Here is a 26,895-nt window from a genome sequence, read left to right on the forward strand (position 1 = left end):
ATAAAGAGGCAGTTCATTTCATACCTCTTCTGATTTTATTATAATTGTTGCAGTTATCTATTTGAAAGCTACCCACGCATTTCATTTGCATAGATGCAGGAAACAAGTATCATCAAATACCAAAACAAAGCAATGTGTAGAATGTGCACTCAGAAATAAAGGAAGAGTAGGCCTACCTCAGTCTCTTGTTGGGCAAGTAAAGGAGCCAAGACCCAAGCTGTTCTCCAGCAATTCAGTTCCACCATCAAGGTATATTGAGTTAGTACACAGATGACAGTTTAGACTGAATCGACTTGTTGGTGTCATCAATTTAAGCACAGTGTTGTTAATGGGACTTCCATTGGTGTGAGGGGGGTTTTGACTGAGGCAAAATGGTGAAGTGCACGCTGCGACAAGTGTCCATCCGCTCATTTCTGGCCCTTATCTTGTTCTTCTTCCTATCCACTACATGTATATACTTTGTTTACGTGGCTCCTGGACAAGTAAATGAATACTATTATGTGGTAAAGGCCTGGGCGTGGGCCATGTTGGGCAACATGGCCCAACCAGATATCAAGAACTCCACAGAGCGTCCATATGTACCTGATAACTTCACCAAGGATGAGAACCTTACCTGTCCAGAGCGATTACCTTTTCTGAAGGGTCCTATGGAAGTAAACCAGGCAGAAATCTCTATGGAGGCCGTAGTGTCTAAGCATTTGGATATCCAGCCTGGGGGACACTGGAAACCAAAGGACTGCAAGCCGCGCTGGAAAGTGGCCATCCTGATCCCATTCAGAAACCGCCATGAACAGTTGCCCATCCTGTTGGACCATCTCACCCCCATGTTGAAGAGACAGCGGCTGCAGTTCGCCTACTATGTCATTGAGCAGACAGGGACCCAGCCCTTCAACAGGGGCATGCTTTTTAACGTCGGCTTCCAGGAAGCCATGAAGGACCTGGACTGGGACTGCGTGATCTTCCACGACGTGGACCACCTCCCTGAGAACGACCGCAACTACTACGGCTGTGGCCAGATGCCGCGCCACTTTGTTCCCGCACTCGACAAGTACTCTTACGTGCTACCCTACGACAAGTTCTTGGGTGGTGTCACCGGACTCACCGCGGAGCAGTATCGTGAAATCAACGGCTTTCCCAATGCATACTGGGGGTGGGGAGGAGAGGACGACGACTTATTGAACAGGTTGTATTCTGCTGGTCTGAAGATCACACGGACACCGGCAGAGATAGGGAGGTACACGTCAATTCAAAACCACCATGTAGGAGAGAAGCAGTTCCTGGGACGATTCAAGCTGTTGAAATATTCCAGAGATAGGCAGTACGTGGATGGCCTGAACAACCTTCACTACAGCCGTCCCGCCAAAGTCTCCTACAGCAAGCTCTACACTAACGTCACAGTTGAATTGAATCCCATCCCACTACTCAACTGCGGCGGCTGGTGGTGTGGAGGCAAAACAATGTAAAAGCTCTAGGCTCAAGGAGCAAATCCAAAAGACATCCAGATCCCCAAAAAAGAGGAAAGATAATGGCAAAGGCAGTCTCTTAAATTTAACTCTTGAATGTACAGTATTGTAACGTTTAGCGGACTGAGTGAGGCAGCTCACTCCCTACTGGGACGCGAACTCCAGCCCCCCACTCAGCAGACGAGGAAGCAACCCACAACGCCAAGAAGGCTAGCACGCTTGGCGGAGCGAGTTACGGCCTGATCTCTTGCAGGGTCGTTACACTACCCCCTCCTCACAGAAGCGCGCCCTCGCGCTTCACTGCCCACGGCCAGTCCCTCACGTCCCTCACGTGAGGGCACACTCCACGGGTTCGCCCGTCTGACACCAATGTAACGTTTAGCGGACTGAGTGAGGCAGCTCGCTCCCTACTGGGACGCGAACCCCAGCCCCCCACTCAGCAGACGAGGAAGCAACCTGCAACGCCAAAAAGGCTAGCCTGCTTGGCGGAGCGAGTTACGGCCTGATCTCTTGCAGGGTTGTTACAGTATGTTTGTGTCAGAGTGAGCCTAGTTAGGCCTACCACCACTGCAGATAAGTGGGTACCTCTTTTTTTGCCCAGCCATTGTTACAGCCTTTATGATGTTCAGCAGGATGGGGATAGGATGACTCCCTTTAAAAGCCCTGTTTCTGATTCTGTACATGTTTCATTGTGTGTCTCTCTTTGTTCCTGGTCGAATTGGATGCAGCCCAAACGAACATTTAATTGCTGGTGCCGGGCAAGTGAAATCCCCACAGATTTTTTAAACATTTTTGAAGTGGTGAAAGCCACTTCCAAGGAGTGGCTTTGTGTGTATCGTGCGACGTGCGTCAAGGATTGAGGATTGGTCAACTTCACATGACAATTTGGCCCTCCAGATAAAATCATTCAGAATTCAGAATTCATAAAAACATAGAACTGAAGCACATAGAAAGTATAGATCTAGAACATAGAATATATAGATCTAGAACACAGATCTCATAGCTCTAGAACACATAGAATGAAAATTCACCGCTTTACTTCGAACCGAGGTTTGATTTTCTTTTTAACAGCGTAGATGTCATTTCCAGTATCCTGGTGGATTTTGGGGGTTTGATACTTTTATCAGGCTTTACTATAGGATCCATTAAAAATTGATTTGATGACTGAAGCAATAAAATATGAATTTATTTAGGTTAAAGGTGATATTCAGCTGGTACCATTTTGACGTTCAGGCAACATCCAGTGCTAATTCTGGTCAGAACAGCTTTTGATTTTTCATTGGTTTGAGGTTGGAACAAAATCCTATCAAAAGCCGTTCTGCCCATGATGTCAACATAGCATGGACCAATCAAAGGGCGTGATCAGTGCAAATGTTTTAGTTAAGCGCGATCTGAAACTGGCTAACCAATCAAATGCCTGGTTTGAGTTTCAGGAAATATCCTGAATGTCTGGAACAGCCTATCAAAAGCCCTACTGTCCATGACATCAACATAGCTCAGAGACAGTCGAGACAGTGGCTAAACACGTTCTGAAACTGGCAAACCAATCGAAAGCCTCTGTGTCCATGACGTTATCTTCAAAACAGCGTTCGATTGGTCTGTCCTGTTTGGCTAACTCATGACAACATGGTCAGAACAGCTTTTGACTGGTCCGTGTTAATGTTTGTGTTAACACCAAGTGAAACTTAGGAGCGGTTTGCACCGCTCAACAATAAAAACATTACCCATAATTCTGAGCCCTGTGTGATGCTCAGGCTCTAGTCCCAGACCTTGTTGGCTCCAGTTTTAGTTGTTCCACTGAAACTCATTCCTACCACATCCATGCAGCATGCATGTCCCAAGTGTGTAGTTCACTCTGCCAGCCAGCAGTAATGGAACACAACAGCGTCAAGCGTGAAATCAGACCTGCATTGTGCCTTTTAGTCGGGGGCCCTTAGGGAGATAAAATTGTCATTTCGTGCTAATCAGTCTAAAAGCGCCACATTTTGCACAGATGTAGCCCAGGGCATGCTCAAAAGATTTAGCTAGGGCGCCCGAGTCGGCGACCTTCGGGGTCCCCAGATCAGCCAAATCAAGTTGGGCTCCCGACACTATACTACAGGAAGAAAATACCCAGAAATAAATCTGCTTTAAGTAGGATGTGAGGGGTCTAACTAGGGGTTTGTCATGATTCTGAATCCATTGCAAGCATTTGTTTTTGCATAAAAAAACTTTCCTTGGGCTAAAAACTGACCCATAAAACAAAACAATCGGTTTAAAGGAGTAGTTCACCCCCAAGATGATTTATTTCTATTGATTACTCACGCCATGGAGACTTCAATTCAGTAATATCTTTATTTTTTTGCTGCATTCCTAAGACAACAATTTGATTACAATAAATGTACCCCCATTGATTCCGGATCCATTCGGGTCCCCATCCGGAATCAATGGATCCCCATCCGGAATCAATGGGGGTACATTTATTATAATCACATATCTGTCTTAGGAATGCGACAAATACAAAAAGTATTATTGAACTCAAGTCTCCATGGTGTGAGTAATGAAGAGAGAAAAAGTCATTTTGGGGGTGAACTACTCCTCTTTTCACAGTTTTGGTGGGGCCATTTTTAGCCCAAGGAATGTTTTTTGTGCAAAACTAATGCTTGCAATGGATTCAGAATCATGACAAACCCCTAGTTAGACCCCTCACATGCTATACTTAAAGCAGATTTTTCCCTCCTGTAGTAGGCCTATAGTTTATAGAAAGTCAATGGGAGCCCAACTTGATTTGGGCGATGTGGTGACCCCGAAGGACGCCGACTCGGGCACTCTAGCTAAATCATTAGAGCATGCCCTGGGCTACATCTGTGCAAAATTTGACGCGTTTAGACTGATTTTAATAGCACGAAAAAACCCTAAGGCCCCCAACAGGCCGACTACTTGCTGGGTGAGGATCTTCCGCCGTGCTGCTACACCTCTGAGCTTCCTTGAGAAAATGTGCGTTCATATATATATAGTTTTTATTGATATAAAATCTAAATGCTGCCTTTGACATGAACAAAAATCATGTTGCTGCATGCCTGTTGATCCATGTCTTCCATTTTCCTGCAGTCTCACAGATAATAACAAAATAGAGTGTCCATCACTGGAGTACCATTTTGGGACCTACAGTCCCCCCTGTGCTGGCAGAGGTTCAAATTCTACCAGAGCCCTCTTGGCTTTCCTGGCTACTACTAAAGCCAATACTTTGTTATAAGTATTTCAAAGTCATTTTTGAAGTGGGCAGACCTGTACAAAAAAGGAAAGCGTGGCATTAACATAACATGTGACACAGCTCCAAACTGGACTCTAAAGGAAAGTGCTCAGTGTGTTCTCCACAGAGGCCAAATGGAGATACTCTGGTGGCTCATCGTCTGCTTCGTGGTTCTTCCTCTGCATGGACTCCAGGGGGCGCTCCTCCAAGCATTCTAGAATCATCTGAGCCAGGTGCTGCTGCAGCCTCTGGAAGTTCTCCCTGTGTGTGTGTGTGTGTGTGTGTGTGTGTGTGTGTGTGTGTTGGGAGGATAGGAATGAGTTTAGTTCACACCATGATAATACAGACAAAACTGTCTCATATAGTTTCTAGTAATTAGTTAACTTTACATACATTGTCAACCAGCAGGTGTCGTACCCGATGCCTACATTTCTCAATGGAAGATAAGGGGTACCACCTCCGACCACAGCAGAAGTTATTGCGACCGTAGGTCGCAGATTTTAGTATGTGAACAGTCACAACTTGTCCGTATGTATGTATCTCTGTCACGCCTGACACTGTGGTTCTATGGGGTTGTCGCTCTGATGTCACTGTGATGTCAGGGGAACCACTCTTAACAGAATGGGTTTGCTGCTCTGACATCAAGCTCTGGCTTGATGTCCCTTTTATGCCCATATATGGAGATCGCTGATGTCATCACGAGTCACACTTGCAAATGAATTACGCCCTTGTCTGTTTTATGCCCATGTATGGAGATCCCTGTCCCGATGTCTTCAATATTAAGCGCATATCTGGGAATGCCCATATATGGGCATGTTGTGGATATGGAGGTCTGACATCACGCTCTGGCTTCACCGTGATGTCACACTAACAGAATCCCTTTTATGCCCATATATGGAGTTCCCTGACTTCATATGGGAATGCCCACATATGGAGGCCACATCGGCCACATACCACACTAACAGAATCCATAATGGCCAAGACAGCCCATATCTGTGTGGCTGGTTCTACAGACAGGGATCTCCATGTCTGGGCATAAAAGGGTATGATGTCAGTTATCATAGACATCATAGGACTTTCACATAACGAATAAATGAGTAATCATGTTTGACCTCTCACAGCACATCTCCATTCAGTACATGGATCTCCATATATGGGTACCAGGGGTCTCCATATATGGGTAACTGGTCCGATATACATCACTGGTCAGAATCTGACCAACTTACACAGTATAGCTTTAAATATGTTGTATCTTTAAATTAGGCTTAAGGTGGACATGTGAGGTAACTTACGTGGTTGGTGGAGCTGGGAGGTCGTAATCCTCACCGTTGTCACCTGTCAACCAGTAAGTGGTCTCTGTGCCTTTGCCCTGTGGTGACATTGCACACACATCATAATTTATTTTGTTGTTTTCTTTAGTATTGACACAGTTTATATTGATTGAAACACATTAATTCATTATTCATCTACTGTACATATATGTCACAGTCACAGTATGATTGGAAACCCAGTCAGATTGAAAAAGGTGCACTCGTTTTCTGAGCCGCAAGAGGCGTGGTCGAGCGAGTCGCCGTGCCAAGCGCTGCAAAGTCATCTTTAGCCGACTCAACACCGTCTGATAGGGACAGAATTCTAAATCATCATCCCCCTAGTCTCAGTCAGAACATCCAAGACGTCATTTATTGCGGGAGGTGGTTTTTCAATCATACGGTAACATAATCACTTGAACTCCAGCTTATTCGGGGGAAAACATCAGGAAAAAATATTTGGTGCAGACTGAAAAAAATCCAGTTTCCTTAAGAGTAGTGGACCCCCATAACTCTGAGAGTGTAAAATTGTAAAAATGCGTACACTCTCAGGGTTACAGACATGTAAGGGTCCACTGGTCTAGAGGGTATAAGTGGTTAAAGATAGGGTTGAGCTCTACCTTCAGATAAGTCTCTCCTCTCGTCTCGTATTCAAACTTGCAGTCTGTCCTTTGTAGGATGTTAATAGTAGACTGACTGACATGGATCCTCAGGGCTGGTGGATATAGATGGAATAAAACAATGCATTGGATCAAACCAGGTTAGGTAGCAACGCAAGTCAAATCTATCAGTTTCTAACGTGAGACCCTTATTATGTTGAGTTGCTGGACTCTTACGGTGTCCTGTCGACTCCATACGAGATGCTGTGTTGATTGTGTCTCCAAACAGACAATATCTAGGCATCTTAATACCCACCACACCTGCTGCACAGGGACCTACACACACACGCACACGCACGCACAGGCACACACGCACGCACACACACACACACACACACACACACACACGCACACCTTTATCAAATATACATTACAATCATGATTACTTACATCATCAGTAATCATGATTTAAAAAATCATACCCAATGTGAAGTGAGCGGTGGTCGTGCTTGCATAACGTAATTGGTGATGTAATATGGCTACACACACACACACACACACACACATATTGCTATGGCAAAACGCTGAGGAAAACACATTGCTATGGCAAAACGCTGAGAAAGGTGTCTACAGATAGGTCTAGGATGTAATTGGTGATGTAATATGGCTACACACACACACACATATTGCTATGGCAAAACGCTGAGGAAAACACATTGCTATGGCAAAACGCTGAGGAAAGGTGGCTACAGACACACGCACAGCCACTCTATGGAGCGGTTTACCACCGCTCAAAGATAATAATACAGGGAAGAAGGAGGAGAAAGAAGGACTATTGCTGTCTAGGACAGTGTTGTCGGTATGTATGCAGGAGTATGGTATGTCTTCTGTTCACCTGAGTGCACCCCGATACGTATCCACACAGGTATGCCAGGCAGGTGTCTGAGTTGGAAGGTGCCCATAAAGGCCAGGATGTCCAGTGCCATGTGGCAGATATCCACTGCATGTCTGTTGCCGTTCCGCTTTGGTAGCCCAGAGGCCACCATGTAGGCATCGCCTATCGTCTCCACCTGAGGGATTCAAATAGAAACAGCAGGAGAGAAGTGAAGATTTAAAAAAATATATATATATGGGGTTTACTTATTTGGACAGCAGGTGGAATGACAGGATTGGCAGGCTTGTCTAGTGGGTACAGGATTAAGACAATGTAATTCACATCCACAAAGTCAACCTTCAAGTTAGTAGACAAACGTTTTGAGCTATTGTTGTCTTGCCCTACAGAGGACTGGAGGTCCGGAGTGTGTGTGTGTGTGTGTGTGTGTGTGTGTGTGTGTGTGTGTGTGTGTGTGTGTGGGGGTGTGGGTGTGGGTGTGTGTGTGTGTGTGTGTGTGTGTGTGTGTGTGTGTGTGTGTGTGTGTGTGTGTGTGTGTGTGTGTGTGTGTGTGTGTGTGCAAACAATCAAATCATTGTAAACACTGTCTCCCTCTAAATAGCTTTGTGTGTAGTCGACCCTGTCTGTCCGTCCCGTTCAGCATAAATAAATAAATAGCTTGCACAGGCTAGACCAGGGGTGGGCTGCGGGCAGTTATTCTTTCCATGGGGCCACATGAACAACAAAACATATTGAAGATCTGCTCCCCGCAAACTAAACACACAGCTTTACCTCCGACTTCAGTAAATAAATACTTAGCAGTCCAATTTTTGTTGAAAACCCAGCATTCGGCCTTGACTTTTCTTTTAGCCACTTTAGCCATTTTTGATGGGTAAGGTTGTCTTGACTTGGGACCAGTCTGACCACCTGCTTGTTATTGAGGCAACGATCCAATGATCATGCACACGTGCTGATGTACGCATTGCGTCCATATGTATTGTACATGAATAAAAAAACTTAAAAATAAAAGCAATGCAGCTTTAGTAAGGAGGTAAAATTAGAAAACATGTTTATTTTGTCATTTGCCATTAACCCTACACAGGCCGGTCAGAGTGAACCGGCCCCCAGGCCGTACAATGCCCAGGTCTGGCCTAGACACACGCACACACACACATACACAGGGTATAGCTGCTCAAATTCACCGCTCCACTTGGAACAGATGGTTGCATTCTTTCTATAAAGGGCAGCCATGCTGTAGCTGAGTGGTTAGTGAGCCCGCCCAGGGAGATAGAGGAGCCCCTGGTTGTCCCAGGCACAATTCCAGGCCAGGCCTGACTCTTAACCCCTAATTGCTCCCGAGGGAATGGCTGCTCACTGCTCCTAGTTGTTATAGGATGGGTAAATGTAGGGGACGAATTTCACGTATCTGTATACACACGTACATATACAGTGACAAGATAAACCCCAAGGACTGGGCTGGCACTATTCTACTTCTACTACTCTCCACCTCACACCATCTATCTACTAGCACCAACCCGTAATGCCTTTCATTAGGGCTCCGCTCCAGACATACCTTATAGACATCATGGTGGTCCAGGATTCCGTCGAAGCCTTTGTAGATGTCGTTGAGCATGTCCACCACCTCCATGGGCGTGCTGTACTGGCACAGAGTGGTGAAGCCCACGATGTCACTGAAATACACCGTCACCTCGTCATACAGCTCCGGCTCCACGATGCCCGTCTCCTTCAGAGATTTGACCACCAGGCTAGAGAGATAGAAAGACAGACAGGCCGTTTAGTGTCTATATGATCGGGACTTATTACGTTGCTTTTACCTGTATGACTCCACACAAATGTTTTTTCCTTTTTTACCCCGATTTTGTTATGTCAATTAAGTTGTTATTATGCCAATTCCTGATTCCCCGTGTGTTATACTCCCTTGTGGCTGACATTTTGGTACCAATACTTTTGTACTTTTACTCAAGTACATTTTTAATTCCGGACTTTTACTTGTAACACATAACAGTGTTGATGCTTTTACTTAAGTAAAACATTTGTGTACTTTTTCCAGCACTGGTGGCCGCCAACTCCTACAGTTAGTCCCGCACAACCTGAATGACACAACTGACAAATGACTTTGAATCAGAATCTACAGTATTACCTTTTTATTGGATTGGAGTGGAAACTCTGATCTCTCTGTTTGCATATACTGTACCAGGAGACTAAGACTTTTTTTTTTCTTTTTAGGCTTATGCAATACAATCACGTAAAGTAAATAGTAATAATAGTAAATAGATTAGAAATAAAACCATCCAATTACATTACGTATAGAAAATGTGCACTAATGTCTGTGGAGATCACTGCTCTCAATAAGGTTGGGATGCTGATCTATGTATTCATGCATAGAAGAACAAACAGCATGTTCCTGTCACAGCGGAGGAGCTGACCTCCACAAATAAACAGGCATTCCAGTCTCATTGTTTGCAGTGATGTCCTTTAGTTCAAACTGACCGAGGCAGCAACATGAAGTTAAGGTTGTCAGCTCTGTCCCTCTCGGCTTTGTACAGAGCCGTTCTCTCCTCCACCAGGTGCTCCAAGTTCTTGGAGTACATCTGCAGACGTCTGATTAGGTTGTCCATGTAACTCTCATTGGCCTGGTTATGAAGGGTGCTAGAGAGGACAGGAGAGGAGAAAACAGACACAAGGAAAACAGTAAACAAACAAAGGAGAGACAAATGGACCTTTTATACACCTGACTGAGTTTTAGACTAGAAAAGTGGGCTCCTCTGAGCACAGGTCTGCGCCAGGCCGGGTTAACCGGCCTGGTGCCTGCAAAATGTGGAAGGGCTGTCTGATACGTCACGGTCACAGACATGTGTACCAATTTGTTTTTAGTTTCAGAAAGAATTTGTGGGAGTAGTAGCAGAAAGTGTGTTTTGAACAAAATGCTAAATTGCGGAAAATGGCCTATGTCTGCAATTACTTCATAAGCCAAGAAATCCAGGGAAAAAATATGTTTGATGACGATGTTGTTTATTATTGTGATGTTGTATCTGCTTATTGTAAGTCGCTTTGGATTAAAAGCGTCTGCTAAATGCCTAAACTGTAAACTGTAAACTGATGTATTTGTATGGCCTGGTTCAAGAGTTTTAGGTCAAAACCTGAAGCGACACGTTACGGTGCCACCATGAGGCCGATTTGAAACATTTGGGGCTCCAAAGGTTCTCCCTTGGGAAAAGGCATGCAATGTTTCACGCTAATTGGTCCAATGGTACCGGAGATTAGCTGGTCACATACACATAGACTGAGAATGTTTGCAACTATTCTAATAGTACAAATCAGATGCGTCATAAAAGTACAGAGGAGCAACACCTGAATATTTTTCCAAGACAATTTTCCACCTTCTTGAAGTCAGGCCTTTTTTCTGGGTCCTCCTCCCAGCACTGTTTTATTAACATGTACACCTAGAAAACAGACAGAAGACATTTGCAGATAGTGCTTTTACGACATAAGACATATTGGACATTGGACAGCCTTCCAAAATGTGAACTCACCTCTAATTCTTTCTCTGATGCGGTCTCGAAATCGAGGTCAGGCCTGAAGTAGTGATAGAGGCCAGGATACTGCACCATGGACAACTTTTCTGTTACAAGACAAAGCAACAGTGGATAGCATATTTCTGAATAAAACTGCCAAACTGTGTGAGTGTGAGTGTGTGTGTGTGTGTGTGTGTGTGTGTGTGTGTGTGTGTGTGTGTGTGTGTGTGTGTGTGTGTGTGTGTGTGTGTAGTGCGTGCATGCGTGTATGCGTGCGTGTACCGGCACGGTCTGAGCAGAACTCTGAGTAGAAGGTGCATTTCCTGAGCATGATCTCCTGAGCAATGATGGCAAAGCTGTAGACATCTCCCTTCTGGGAGATTCCCTGTCTCCTCAGATGCTCTGGGGCCGTCCACAGGTCTAGGAGGAGAGGGCAATGGAGGGATGAATATAAGGAGAAGAAACTAGAAAAGGTCGGACAAGTAGACAAACTTCTAAGTATACGCCCAAAGTGTTGTGACCACACTGCTGTGCGTTACTGGTTTTGTAGAGTACAATATATTGGTTTACCTCTGGCAGGATTGAGAATAGTGTTACAGCCGAAGTCTGTGATTTTCACTACCATGCGGTTGTCCACCACACAGTTAGTGGACTTAAGGCGACCGTGGACCTCAATGTCACTAGCATGGAGATAGGACATGCCCTGCATAGGAGATTTACACAGTGACATTGCCTTTATTGAGACACATGGCAGCAAAGCACCTTAGAGAAAGTTCTACCAACATTTGATTTGCAGAGGTAGTACAGTGCATGTGTTCTAGAGATCCTCAATACTAACTACACACGTTCTGGGCTCAGAATCATGTACGGTATCTCTGATAACGAATGAACCCTAACCTAATGAACAAACAAAGATTCTTACCTTGGCAAGATCGTACATAATAGAGATTTTAAACTCCCAGTCCATGAAGGTCCCTTCTGGGTATTTGACTTTATCATTCAGCAAATACTGTGGGAGGAGAGAGAACTAATGGTTGAGATGAAGACCCAGGATATAGAAACTGATCCTATGCCCTGGATCAATGGCTGACGATAGTTAGATGTGGCTGCATGCTTGTCCACAGATGCTAAGTGTGTTATTCACAACTAGTCCTTACCCGTTCAAAGATATGAGCTCCGAAATGATGTGCAGTGTGTGGGTTATGGGGTGTGCACTGTGCACACAGTATATGAGGGATGGAAAGTAACTTTCTGGTGCTTGCATGATAATATGTATAGGAGCATCAATGTAAGAAATACCCGTTTCGTTTAAAGGCTACAGAGATACTGTGTACCGATCTACATGACAACATCTGAAAGAGGGCCAGCCAACACCCCCCCCCCACCCACCCACACACACACACACACACACACACACACACACACGCGCGCGCGCACACACACACACGCACACACACGCACACACACACAGAGCTGGTTAAACATGTTGCCCCATGCTAGATGCAGAATAGATATGCCTCATGCTAGATGCAGAATAGATAGTAGTTACACCATAAAAATGCTAATATACAGCATATGATTTGTGAAAGTGACAAACGGGCTTCACAGTTATGTCAGGTGTGTTCATATGCTAATGGTGATGCGATTTCAGATCAATTGCTCCAGCCACTGAGGAGAAACGCTGTGACAGACAGACAGACAGACAGACAGACAGACAGACAGACAGACAGACAGACAGACAGACAGACAGACACTCACTCACTCACTCAGACAGACATTCGCAAAATTATAGTATAGATGTTACATACTGTTACATACATACATATTATATTTAGATAGATGCTGGGTTTGATGTCTACCTGCTACCCTAGTTACTTTGTAGAACTAAATTATTTTCTTGGCACTCTATGTACTTAGTCACTAGCTGTTTCTTCTGACCTTGCAACGCATAACCTTTATGTTCTGTTCAGGATTTGAACTCTGGTCTCCCGCAGCTGAGATACTGAAATTCTACTGCTGAGCTAAGAAGGAACACCCACTTCTCCAAAATATTGCACTTTGAGCTTCAAGCAACCATTTTGTACAACTAGCCCTTACCCGTTCAAAGATATGAGCTCCAAAATGATGTGCAGTGTGTGGGTTATGGGATGTGCACTGTGCACACATTATATGAGGGATGGAAAGTAACTTTAACTGGTGCTTGCATGATGTAGGAGCATCAATGTAAGAAACCCGTTTCGTTTAATGGCTACAGAGATACTGTCCCCCCCCCACCCCCCCCCCCCACCCAGCCTGTCCGCCCGCCCGCCCGCCTGCCTGCCTGCCTGCACACACACACACACACACACACACACACACACACACACACACACACACACACACACACACACACACACACACACACACACACACACACACACACAGAGAGAGAGCTGGTTAAACATGTTGCCTCATGCTAGATGCAGAATAGATGTGCCTCAAGCTAGATGCAGAATAGATAGTAGATACAACATAAAAATGCTAATATACAGTATACGATTTGTGAAAGTGACAAACGGGCTTCACAGTTATGTTAGGTGTGTTCATATGCTAATGGTGATGCGATTTCAGATCAATTGCTCCAGCCACTGAGGAGAAACGCTGTTTCAGACAGACAGACAGACAGACAGACAGACAGACACTCACTCACTCAGACATTCGCAAAATTATAGTATAGATAATGACAATTTAGTCAGGAACACTCACGTCAAAGTAGAGTTAACCATTTATTGCATAAATGGAATACAGTTAATCTTGGCGTTAAAGGGCTACGCGTTTGGAGATGTTCCCTGAATTTTGTGCATGCTTTTTGAGCATGCTTAGCAAAATCAGGGAACGCTAAGCAAGACCCCCTATGGGATACAATAGCAAAACAATAGCTATACGTTGACATGTAACTTAGTCAGTCAATCACAGTATTTTGAGTTTATACATAGACATGAAACTTAGTCAGACAATCACAAGTAATTGACCATAGCCAGACTGATCGTGCAAAGGTGGAGGCTGGGGTGGAGGAGGCAGCTAGCAGTGAACGTTACGAAGCTTCGGAAACCAAGGATAGGTAGAGAAAGCAAGCCGTGTTTAAGGAGCCTTCCCTACTGAGTGAGAGCTTTGATTGGAGTCGGGCAGTGTGAAGTAATGACCAGCAGAAATGAATGAGGAATGAGAACAGAGCTGACTGACAGCTGACTACAGCTGGGCGGGGCGACTCCTGTGTCCTGCATAAACTAACCCTGAAACTTCAATGGTCAATGCTGCTCACAAATCTCTTTATTTGAGCTGACTGGAAGACTAAATTAAATCACACACACACACACACACACACACACACACACACACACACACACACACACACACACACACACACACACACACACACAAACATACCTTAAGCGACCCTCTCTCTCCATACTCAAACACTCCAAACACCTCTTCGTCAAACTTGACAGTGCCGTAAAACTTAGTCACGTTGTAGTAGTCAATGGCCAGGAGCTGCAGAGAGCGATTAAAAACAATACATATTTTCATTAACATAATGGACTTACAATACAATACAATACAATAGTGTGCTTGCGTGTGTGTGTGCTTGTGTGCGTTTGTGTGTGTGGGAGTGTGTGTGCATGCGTGTGCTGTGTCATCCTACCGCGTTTAGCTCTATCCTCTGGCTCTCATTGAAACTTCCATCTGAGTGCTTCAGTTCTTTCAGAATCACAATCTGTAATAGAGATGGGATTTATGAACTTCACTTCAAACTTCACTTCAAAGAGCTGTTCAAAAGACTGGCTTATTTTAGTTAGTAGTTAGTTACTTTGTAGATTTTGATTATAATTACAAATCAATTCAACCCTATATACATTTCGGCCATATAAACATTTTATTCATCGGAAAACTTGTGAGATGAGACATTCTGCATAATGAGTACTTTCTACTATTGGTACTTTAAGTACATTTTGATACCAATACTTTTGTACTTTTACTCAAGTACATTTTGAATTCTGAACTTCCTCCTGTGGCAGAGTATTTCCACATTGCAGTATTGATACTTTTACTTAAGTAAGGAATTTACTCCCCCTCCTCAAAAAAAAAAAAAAAAAAAAAAGAACTTTCCCTATAAACTAAGCAAACCGGATCCCATCGTTCATTTCAAAAAGCCGTTCAAAAGACTCGATTCGTTCGCGAGCGTCCCACCTCTATTCTGTAAGCACTGCAACAGTATCACACAAAGTCACAAACTCATTTAAAACAAACAGGTCTATATTGTCTCTGTGATCACTTGGCTAGTGGTGCATTACCTCAGGTGATTTCACCAATTAGCAGAGTTAATTACTCCCTTCTGAAGCTAATTAGTGAAATCAGATCGTGTAGTCTGGAGTTTGTTTGGAATGAAAACATTATGTGTGCTGCAAGTTGTAACCTGTTGAAGGTACTAGGAGGTTTGTTATCCATTTACCTTTTTATCGTAGAGTCCACGTCGGATCTTGTAGGTCTTGTTTTTCCTTTCATCGTCAATCTAGTGAGACAGGACGGAACACTTTCATTTAAAAGATCAGATCTTCTCATATTCTCTGTTTATATATATACAATATACAACTGTCTTGTTCACTGCAATATAGAACTCTCATCTTCCTGCAATATACAACTGTCTTGTTTACTGCAACCTGTTCATGCTCGAATCTTTCAATAAAAAGAAAAAAAAAACATTACCTGTCGGATCTTTCTTTACAGGCTAATAATGACATGTCATTGTTCTTGTGTGTCAACTTGTACATCTGCCCTTTTCAATTGATTACATAGGGCTAATGTTAAAGGGTTCTTTTAGACTGTTAAATCTCCCCGCCTTTTTTACCCACATGCGACCAGCTCATATATTGACTGTGTCAATTCTTGTTCTTTCATTGTGTGAGTTAAAGAATGGGAAACCCACAGAGAATATTGGGTGCATGGCATGCATAAGCAACCTTTTCATTCACATCCTTCAACTTTCTTTTGCGCTCTCCTGCTAATGTTCTGTTGAAATGACCAAGGTTATTTTACCAGTAAAAGTAACTGGTATTCTGATACTTCTTTACCTTGAGATTGATGACGTTGCGTTCATTGGCCTCCAGCAGTGTGATGCTGTCAGCGGGGATGTGAGACCAGCGTTTTCTGATCAAACGGTCTCTCCGGTTCTGTCTGCATGAAAAAATTAATAAAAACATAACTATCAGGCTTCATTCAAAGACAGAAACTGACTGCCCGTAGATGATGCACAAATGCCTACTTGCCTGGGATCAAAGCCCCCCTCTCTCCTGTGCCTGACCTGCTCCCTATAGCAAGTTACTCGTGACCCCAGTGTTAATACTAGTAAGACACCTCAGGGTGACTTGCGACCTCAGGGTGACATGCGCCAATTCTTGGCCATCTGGCCAACCACAGCGTTTCTCTGACGATTCTAGTTGTTGTCATTCTGGGGGGAGTTTGTTCATGTTTTTGTGAGGGTATCAACCCTAAGAGACACAGGGAGAACATGCAAACTCCACACAGAAAGGCCCTATCGCCAACCCCACCTAGGGTGTGGGCGCTGATGACGCGGAGGGAGGAACACGCCGCCCATATATGTCCTTAATATTGATAACATAATATCCTTAATAATGTCCTTAATATTGACAATATAGGAATCTCCATATATGGGCATAAAACGTACGTAAGTAATGCCAAGCCGGGCCTTTGCGAGTTAGGGCATTGGTTTGATGCCTGTGGATCTCCATATATGGGCATAAGGGGGTACCCTAACATTCTCATTTTCGGCCTGGGATTTACGACATCAGAAATCTCCATGTATGGACATAAAAGTTTTTTTTCTTTTTCTGGGAATGACCATATATGGACTTTTATATGGAAATCTCGTAGCTTGTCTGACTGTCAGTACAGGAAGTGATGTCACGTGACATGCTTTTTATGCCCATATATGAGTCTTTCTGTACCACATCACTGTGACTCACTGACATCACACTGACATCACTTCCTGTACAGCCAGACAGACAGTCAGACAAGCTACAAGGTTTTTCAGGGTATAATGCGACCTTCGGTCGCAATAAGATCTGCTGTCTCCCTTGTGGCAATCATCCTCAGTCTCAGTAAAGATAAATGATCAAAATACCCACTTTAGTGACATTTTCCCAATGTGAGGATTTTCTGGTGCCATGCTCGAAGACACAAGGGTGGTCATCATAGCTGCACCACCTTCTTCATTCCACTCACACGACAATAAATTGTATATAGTGTGGTTTCTGACCTGTAGAAGATGAAGGCGATGGTGGCCACCACGACCACGGCAAGCGCCAACACAAGGACGATAAAGTCATGTACTTCCAGGCCTGATGGTGTAACCACAGAGAACACACTCACTCGTGATAAGATCAGGTGGCGGGGCCTTGATTATTTCATACTTTAGCTGTTGAAAAATAGCAGATATACAAGCTCACAGCGCAGCACCGATTGCCGCGGTGCGACCTTGTAGATCTGCTAATTTTGAAAAGTCGTGAAAATGTGTGCAAATCTTTGAATATATGTATTTTTTATGCAAACATTTGTAACTCAAATTTTGCCTCTGGGGGGTATTTTGAGATGGGGGTCCGTGGGCAAATACATACCATTTTGGGGGTCCATCACATGAAAATGTTTGAGCACCACTGACATAGAAACATATGTTTTTCAAAATCTTGCACGAATTTTCACGTTTTGTCAAAAATAGCATATCTACAAGCTCGCAGCGTGAGCTTGTATATGTGCTATTTTTCAATAGTTAAAGCACAAAATAATGCGTAACAATGCGTTCCCAGTGAATCCTTGTACCCACTGGGCCCAGAAATTGGTGCGACACCCCTGGTTAAGATAAAAGACAAAGCCTCACCATCCAGAAATCCTCAGTGTTCATTTGTTTTCTGAATAAGAATGTACTGACCACACTGACCTAACCCTGACCCCGAACCTACCAGAGTCAGACCCCTGTCCAGATAGGTACAAAATGGAGCCCCTCTGGAACATGCAAGAAGCGCTACATCCGCAACATCTCCCAGCCTGTCAAAGAGCAGCCCTGTCTCAAGGCCCCATTTACACTGGCAGCCAAATCCAGCCTGAATCAGATCTGTGCCACATCCAGATTGGAATCTGATTGGTTTAAATGGTCACATGGAACAAATCAGATTCCAGTCTGGATGTGACACAGATCTGATTCAGGCTGGATTTGTCTGCAAGTGTAAATGGGACCTTAATCTTTGTGTTCTGGACTGTCCGTCTAGTAGTGAATTTTACCCAAGGTCACTTTTGGAAAGAGAGACTGATTTCCATCAACTATGTACTACTGTGTAGTGTAAGTGTTGAAATAATACTACAAGAATTAAAGGATCATAGCAGAAGCAGTGATAATATTGCACTCTAATCTTTCGTTGTCGACATGGCCATGTGTGTCCCCAACATTCCCAACATTCCAAATCTGTCCAGCAATTGAAACGTTTCCAAGTTCAATATAAAGATGACTAAATATGTTGTGTAATCTGGAGTCAGATATCTTTCTTATCTTCTGTTGATGAGGACATTAGTTAATGGTGTCTGCTTCATGAGAGGTGTGGCTCACTGGAAGGCGTGTCTGTCTGTCTGTGTGTACGCATCGCGCGCGGGTGTCTGCGTGTGTGCGTGTGTAACCAGTACCCTTGTATGGTTTGTCATCGGGAAGTCCAGTCCCCCAGATGAAGGAAGGGTTGTTAGTAACCAGGCTCGTAACATTGTCCTCGGTGTTGAAAGTAAATAGTGTTTTATACTGAAGAACAAAATATGAGAGGAATGTATCAAAATAAAACAGAATCAAACAGTATATGAATCCAGAGTTAAGGGACAAAACATGTTTCAAACGTGATTTTCATTTTTTGTTATAAATAATTCCTTTTAAATAGATATTTGCAGAGAAAGATCTCAACTAGCAATCATGAAACAACCCACGTTCTCAAATCTGACAGCTTTGCCCTTAATAACTTTGTGTAAACTCTGTCAGACACCTAAAAAGCCTGTTAATTCAACTTCCAACAAGAATGTACATTAAGTATGTCATATGGTATTCATGTATGGAGTAAAGTAATACAATGAATTATACATTGAAAAAATAAAAAAAACACACATTTCTGTTCTGATTTCTCCAATGATAATTAAATTAATATAATAATCCTCAAGCATTCTCACGCAGCTGATGTTCTGAACATTGTTTGGATCATTTAGCGTCATAAATGAGCTCACCTCGTGGTTATTGGTGGTGTAAATGACTGAGAAGGTCACGTCTCTGTCTCCATGCTGGTCCAGCTTGTAGGTGCCGGCAGTACCTGGACACAATTACTGTAAAATGACCTTGAACAGACTGTACAGTACCGGTATGTGATATTATTCTCTCTTTGGTCGTGTGTGCGTGTGCAACTGTGTGTGTGTGCGACTGTGCGCGTGCGCGTGTGTGTGGGTGTGTGTGTGTGTGTGTGTGTGTGTGTGTGTGTGTGTGTGTGTGTGTGTGTGTGTGTGTGTGTTTGTGTCACACAAAGCCCCTTCCTCATCTTTCTGTTTCCATTCTCTCTCTCTCTGGTGCTACACAACAAGGTTGTACTGTTAATTTTGATGCTGATGTTACTGTGTACAAAATCAAATCCTCAGAGTTTATTTATTCATTTGTAACTCTGGGTGTGTATAATGTAACCAAATGGACCGGTACGTGTCGGTTTGGTTCCATTTGTATACGCTCAACGCAGATAAAGAAATATTTCACTTTCAAAAGAACCTTTAGTAATTTTATCGTCTAATCAGGCTTTTATGGACACCCTGGACAGAGTTTAAGTTGCTTGATTCAATATTTAGATATTTAAATGTTACCAGGCCCTCCTTCTCCAGGGCCCTCCCCATACACACCCATTGTAAATTCAAACTCCATTTTAACCATGATAGATCATAGATTCATTAAAAACACCCATAATTCTTTCTGGTGACTCATACTACCATCCTAATACATGAGCTAGACGTGCTTTTCCGATAACTTTTTTCATTTATTTTGAATAATTCTTGTAATACAATAAAAAATAAAAAAATAAAAAACACGGCCAGCTCACGTATTAGGAGGTTATCAGAAAAAAGAATGTGCGTTTTTAATGAATGGTTAAAATGGAGTTTGAAGTTACAATGGGTGTGTATGGGGACTGGGGAGGGGCCTTGGAGGAGGAGGGCCTGGTAACATTTACATCAAATATCTAAATCTTTTGAAAGTGAAATATCCCTTTAAACTAACAGTGAGGATGTGCTTGTTTACCGTTGAAGGTGATGTTCTTAAAGTAGCTGATGTCGATGGCCTCCATGCGTTCCAGGTCAGCCCCGCTGTTCTGGACCTTCCTCATCACCTCACCCACCAGTAGGGCAGAGTCATGGTACGCTGCTGTGTAGTCGTTCATCTGCACACAGTGAGCAGGGGCATCACAAGGGGGGGAAAAAGTGGGACTGAGTTGGTGGAGGGGCCTTAATTATTTTATGCTTTATCTATGCTTTATCTAAAAGTTGTGATAGTTGGGGCGAATCCGATACTATGCCTATGCCTGTTATTTTTGTGACAAGCAATACAAAACTTTATTATCATCGAGGACAGAATTAAACGTGTCCTACAAAGCTCCTGACCCGGACACAATTTCCCACCTCCCAACACTACCAGAAAAACATGACTTGACAGCAGTACCCACCGTGATGTTGTGTGCTGCTAGAGCAGTGTAGTTCCTTTGAGGCATAGTCAGCACCAACACATTCCTCATGTCTGCGATGGACGTCTTGTTCGTGTAGTATTTATCACTTGAGGGAAAAAGTGTATTAGACACACCGAAGGTCTATGTTGTCCCTGTGTGTGTGTGTGTGTGTGTGTGCGTGCGTGCGTGCGTGCGTGCGTGCGTGCGTGTGTGTGCGTGTGCGTGCGTGCGTGCGTGCGTGTGTGTGTGTGTGTGTCACTCAGAGAAAGCAAGGGGGATGGAATGGAGAAGGACTGATGGAGAAGAGAAGAGAGTGATGTGTGTGTTTACTTGTAAAGGTCAATGAGGATGAAGATGACTTCCTTTTCTACACCCCCAGCTCCTTTCTTCAGTTCCACTATTTCCTCTGGTCCTCCACACACAATGAACACTGCAAACACATCAACCCTGCACTTTACCCATGATGGAGTCACATGCATGCATTCTTCCATGTCCACTCTAATAAGAACAACAACTAACAGGTCTCCACCAGGTTAGGTAGCAATGACGTGATGTTTGGACAAAATCTGTATAAGGAGTAATATCAAAAAATGTGTTTTGCAGAAATCGGCCTCCTATAACAATGTGCAAGGGGCATTTGTTCCTCGGCCAAGTGGGAATGTGTCACGGCAATCGGACGTTCACAATTTGAGAAGTTTTGCTCAAAACGAGCCGCTCCTGTAAACAAGCCAATCAGGATGGAATATGGGACAAATGGGACAGATAATGTGTACTGATTTGCGTGATGTTTGGACAAAATCTCAAATCTGTATAGGAGTAATAAAAAATGTTTTGCAAAAATTGTCTTTCTGGTGGCGATATAATAGGCCGATCTGATTGACTTAAACTAAAAAACTAACATGAGTCCCTGCTGTCCACACACGCGCGCGCGCACGCACGCACGCACGCACACACACACACACACACACACACACCCTCATGGCCCATCCAGTGTGGTGACTTTTAAAAAAAGAAATTCTGTCTAATCTGTGAGGTTGGGATAGAGAGAACTCAAGAGGATGACCACTTACCATTACTTGTCCTTTTTGTGGAGGAGTTCAGATGTCCCTGCAGTTCATCTGGTTTGCGCACAACTGTCTTTTGGAACTTTGTTGCGAACTCGGTGGAGGCAGTCTCTAGCGCCTGTATGTACCTGAGTGAAATCGGATGAACGAATATGTGGTGATGTACAGTATATTGTAAATATATCTAAAATAACTATTCTGTTCAGTTTCTGTGACACAGAACCCCAAGCGGTGGTTTTGGTTAAAGGGATAGTTCACACAAAAGATTATATATATGTATATCTATAAATATTTATATTTTTTTCTATCGATTACTTTAATACCCCATGGAGACTTGAATTCATGGATATTTTTTAGTTTTTTGTCACATTCCTAAGCTAATAATTTGATGACGAGAAGTGGTTCCCTATGTGGAGACACAAATACCCTGCTTTGTTCCCTATGGAGACACAAAGAGTCTCCTCAAAGTATTGGCTTAGGATTGTGATTGTGATTGTGAAAATATCCATGAATTCAAGTCTCCATGGTGTGAGTAATCGATAGAAAGAAAGCCATTTAGGGGGGAACTATCCCTTTAGAAAGGGCGTGTTCAGAGCAAGCCCCCAGAACCACGATAGAGCATTGAAGTGGCCGTCGCCTAGTGGTCAAGCAACACTTCCGCATTTAAAACACTACTGGGCATGCTCTATAATCTGAAACGCTAGCTAATGGAAAAGAGTATCCAGGCCAACTCCTTATTTGGGGTACTTCCGGCAGGCTTCTAACTTTCATTGAAACTAGGACCTTGGCCCGGGTGTGCATAGTATATGAGGGATTGAATGTAGGAGTCTCAGAAGTAATGTTGGAGAACCCAGACGTATCAGTGAAGTCAGTCATCTCCAAATTTGGCAATTGTTTCAGCATGCAGATGTTACAATGGACACATGCGCAGTACAGGCGGCGGTATCAGTGATGTCAGAAATGTGGTATTTGTTTCACCCGTTTATGCCCATATACTGTATGGTGTTCCGTGTCCTATCAATAGCCCATATGGTGTTCTGTGTCCAGGCCAGTATGTCAGTACTATGACATCAGAGTACTGTAGACAGACCGCGGACAGACAGACAGCAGACATTCCATAAATGAATGTAGATAGCTGGGGGTGGGACAATCCGTCCTCTAGTTTTTATAGAACTCTATGGTTTAGTGTAGTGTTTCTCAACCAGTGGTTCAGGACCCAAATGAGACCCAAATGTTACGTACAGGGAGGTCCTCTCTCTCTCTGTGTCATAATAAAAAGTTTGCATCGGCAGCCCAGAGTGTGCGACTATTATCTGTTCCGTTGGCTGGCACCTCATAAGGACCGGTGCGCTGCACACTTTTTGATACACGTACAGGGATGTGTCATGTTTTAAATGGCAGGATTTGCTCTACTGATCAGATTATCATGTATAAGGTTACGGTCTCGATTCCCGTAACAGACAGCTAGTCTATCAACAGCCTTGGGGCCTCGAGTTAGCTCGCTCACCCAATGTCACAGTAAGGTCGCTCCACGACCAGCTGGGTTGTAGAGAAACAGGGCCCCCACAGTCACCATTACACATTAACCTCTCCTTGTTGAGGATTTCACTTTGATGTTTACTTTGACCTACTTTTGAAGTCCGGTGTTGACCACCAGCCATCGTGACTCACCAGAAGCAGTCCTCTGTCGTTTGCTCTTTCTTGTAGATGGTGGCTGATTCCCACTTGGGCTTGATCTTGTGCTGGAAATCCCAGAACCTGGTGAAGAAAAAAGAGATCTTGCGCGCCGGCGGAAGGACGCGGATCAGGTTGATCTTGTTGTCACATTGCAGGCCGAAGCTGCCCGCCGAGATGATGGGAATGCTCATCCGTAGGCCGATGTCCAAGCTGCGGGAGGCATGAAGGGAGAACCGAGAGAGACAGGGAGATAGGAGAGAGATGGGCGAGCGGAGAATGTACAAAAGACAGAGGTGGAAAGAGAGAAAGTAAAAGAAGGACGTTTGAGGGAGAGATGCATACATGGGTGAAAGAAGATAGCCTGGGGCCAGCCTATATACAATGCAGCTAACTAGTAACTGCGTATAGATCCCCTCCATGTTTTAACCATAGGTTTTAACATGTGTGGGGATGAAGTCTAGCTCCAGCTAGGCTAGAAAGAAGAGAGGGCAGAGGGAGGGGAGGGGAGGGAGGGAGGGAGGGAATGAAGGCATTTGGGGAGTGAAATTAGATAAACACATACAGATGCACACGCACACACACACAAGCCTCTGCATGCATGAAAAGTAGGGGAACTAATAAACACAGAGTCTTACTCAACCAGCGTGTAGGTAGCATAGTTACAGGTGGGCCCCAGCACAGCACATCCCATCTCCCCTGATTGCTGCAAAGCAAGACACCAAAACAATACTCAGTGTGTGTGTGTGTGTGTGTGTGTGTGTGTGTGTGTGTGTGTGTGTGTGTGTGTGTGTGTGTGTGTGCGTGTGCGTGTGGGTGTGTGTGTGCGTGCATGCACCAATTGCACCATACTCACATTCAGGCTTTTAATGGCATCGACCCCCTCGCATGTACTGCTATAGCACCCTGTGTGTTTGTAGAGGTTGGTTTCAAATCCCCTGTATCTCGCGGTGAGATTATGCATACCTACGTGAACATGGGAGGGAGGAAATAAATACATCAATAAAACACAAACACACATACTGTATATACCGTATGGGAGCGCACACAATGATCTGATAACACAAACCCATAAGACAAATATGGGTAAATTCTCCTTCTACAACACTGCCACCCAGGAGTGGAACATGCTGCTCGCTGGCATCCTTCAAAACTGCCCTGAAAACTCACCTTTCAGGAGGCCAGAGAAGGAGGTAGTTATCACTTCTCCCATAGGCGAAAAGTGAGCACCCCCCCCCCACCCCCCCCCCCTTACCCGATCCTGTACATATAGTGTTTTTATAACTGAAGATATTATTGAATGTTATCTTTGCTTGCTATTTATTATGTCCATGAATTAAATACAGAGGGCTTTCAACGTAAAAAAATACCCTAAAAGGTCTTATTTGAGATGTTCCCTTTAGGCAGGGTGTTTAAATAAACTTGTACTGTTCTCCATTTTGTCTAATAAAATAATCAATCAATCATATATCCAATCCGCTTACCGTTTAAAGCATCAGTTTGAAGGGCCCTGTCCACGGCGCCCCTCACAAACTCTATACTCCAGGGAGCCACGGTGTCGTTCAGCAGCACCACATTGATCATAACACCTCGGAGACAATCTGCCACTCTGACAGCTCCACACCGACCGGCCACCAGCCACACTGCACACAGAACACACCAAGCCCTGGGGCCCATGTCCAGCTCTTCTTTTGTATAAAACCTTTAACAGAAAGATTGTCTTCACTTTTCACTTTCCGCCTAGCTGCAGCACCTGGTTAAGTTTAGTTTTTGTTGTTGTTCTTGTCTCAAGTCCCAGCGTCGACGCACCTTCATACAGTCAAACGAGGTTTAGAACATGTGCTTTCAAAGACTAAAGTATTAGTTACATTTTGTTTGTGGCTCCATGTTTCCTCAAAAGTTTCCAAATGTATTATAACATGGATAGTTCCCGTTCCCTCCCAAGAAGTCAGCAAAAATATGTATTCTGTTTGTATTTCCAATAAGCCAGGTGTTCGGTCGATTCGGTCTGAGTCCACTTGATCCTGTGAGTCACCTGCCTTCTTCCCCCATGTCGTTAGACTCACCTGTCCAATGCACGTCAGGTTGTTGTTAATGTACAACTGGCATTGACACAGAAGCTCGGGGCGTTCTGCTCTGCCAACTAAAATCCTCAGTGTAAATCTAACCATCTTTCTAAAGTGACCCTTATGGGTCAGTTTGGATCCATTTCCACTCTCTCAGCCAGTAGAATGTTAATGACCAGAATAACCTCCACACACACACACACCACACACACACGCACGGACCCACCCACCCACACACACACACACACACACACACACACACACACACACACACACACACACACACACACACACATGTTTGCAGCACCACATTCTGGGCCCTGGGGACAAGGATTCACTGTGGGGCACCCTATGAATGTTCTTCATAGTGTGGGTGGCTTTTCAAGGCCCCCCCCCCCCCCACCTTTTCCCCCACTTGTGACGCCCCCGGCAACTAGCATTAACGCTCTGTGTAGAGGGCTTTATCCAGTGTGATCCAGCACACTGAAAGAGAACGGAAGTGATGATGAAATGGCTGAATGCCAGACTGTAGATAAGCCTAATAGGGAAATGTTTGCTGAAGATGACAGAGATACTATAAAGTGGACATGGAATATATATAATTTACTGTGGGCCTTGTATGCTGGGTTAAATGTGGAGAGGATTACTTTGGATTTCTATTGAAGTGAGTCATCTCCTCCCTGTCTGGTGCAAGCAGGCGCGCGCGCGCGTGCGCGCGTGTGTGTGCGCGTGTGTGTGTGTGTGTGTGTGTGTGTGTGTGTGTGTGTGTGTGTGCGTGTGTGTGCGTGTGTGTGTGCGTGTGTGTGTGAGAGAGAGAGAGTGCAAAGCGCATGCATGCAGAAGTGCGTGTGTGTGTACATACATGTATCATAAAGAATATCCTTGTGCACCTCCTCTTAGATCAGGGGTCTCAAACTGGCGGCCCGGGGGGCATTTGTGGCCCGCGAGACGATATTTTGTGGCCCCCACCTTAATATGAACGTTTAATGTTAGTGCGGCCCGCAAGTTTTATATGAACCTCAAAACAGTACAGTGCAGTTAACAGTACAGTACATGTTCCATAAGTTAAACACAACTTGTTTACACCAGGGTCCTTGTTCATCTTGTTTTGTGTTAAAAAAGACATTTGAGAAGACTGATGGGGAGATAGATACAGTAGTTGTTAGACTGGTATGAAACTACAGTATAATAATCAAACAAATTAGTGCACATGCACTAATTTGTGCACGCGTGCATGTGCGTGCATGTGCGCTGAGGCTGCGGCCCAGCCTCAGCCAGACTCTACCTCCAGCGGCCCCAAGGGAAAC

The 26,895-nt window shown here is 44.2% G+C and overlaps 2 protein-coding genes across 2 annotated transcripts; one reads left to right on the plus strand and one right to left on the minus strand.

Moving 5' to 3' along the window:
* Positions 1–536: 536 nt before the first annotated feature.
* On the plus strand, positions 537–1,463 carry LOC308303114 (beta-1,4-galactosyltransferase 6-like; the record flags this gene model as incomplete). Its single annotated transcript, XM_080747437.1, has 1 exon — positions 537–1,463. The coding sequence occupies one exon, from the start codon at positions 537–539 to the stop codon at positions 1,461–1,463; it is 927 nt and encodes a 308-aa protein (XP_080603563.1).
* Positions 1,464–4,790: 3,327 nt separating this feature from the next.
* On the minus strand, positions 4,791–25,134 carry gucy2cb (guanylate cyclase 2Cb; the record flags this gene model as incomplete). Its single annotated transcript, XM_080747438.1, has 27 exons — positions 25,007–25,134; positions 24,379–24,488; positions 24,161–24,228; positions 23,520–23,735; positions 21,855–21,976; positions 21,115–21,214; positions 20,785–20,890; positions 20,364–20,502; positions 19,316–19,398; positions 18,737–18,845; positions 17,322–17,403; positions 16,117–16,219; positions 15,498–15,557; positions 14,691–14,762; positions 14,435–14,539; positions 11,931–12,017; positions 11,579–11,711; positions 11,291–11,428; positions 11,027–11,115; positions 10,845–10,936; positions 9,984–10,142; positions 9,046–9,238; positions 7,497–7,671; positions 6,839–6,937; positions 6,623–6,717; positions 5,988–6,064; positions 4,791–4,956 (listed from the first exon to the last, which is right to left on the minus strand). The coding sequence occupies exons 1-27, from the start codon at positions 25,104–25,106 to the stop codon at positions 4,791–4,793; spliced, it is 3,078 nt and encodes a 1,025-aa protein (XP_080603564.1). The 5' UTR covers positions 25,107–25,134.
* Between the last annotated feature and the right edge of the window lie 1,761 nt (positions 25,135–26,895).

The sequence above is a fragment of the Nannobrachium achirus genome, assembly GCF_963921795.1.
Source record: "Nannobrachium achirus genome assembly, chromosome: 18".
NCBI classification, from domain to species: domain Eukaryota; kingdom Metazoa; phylum Chordata; class Actinopteri; order Myctophiformes; family Myctophidae; genus Nannobrachium; species Nannobrachium achirus.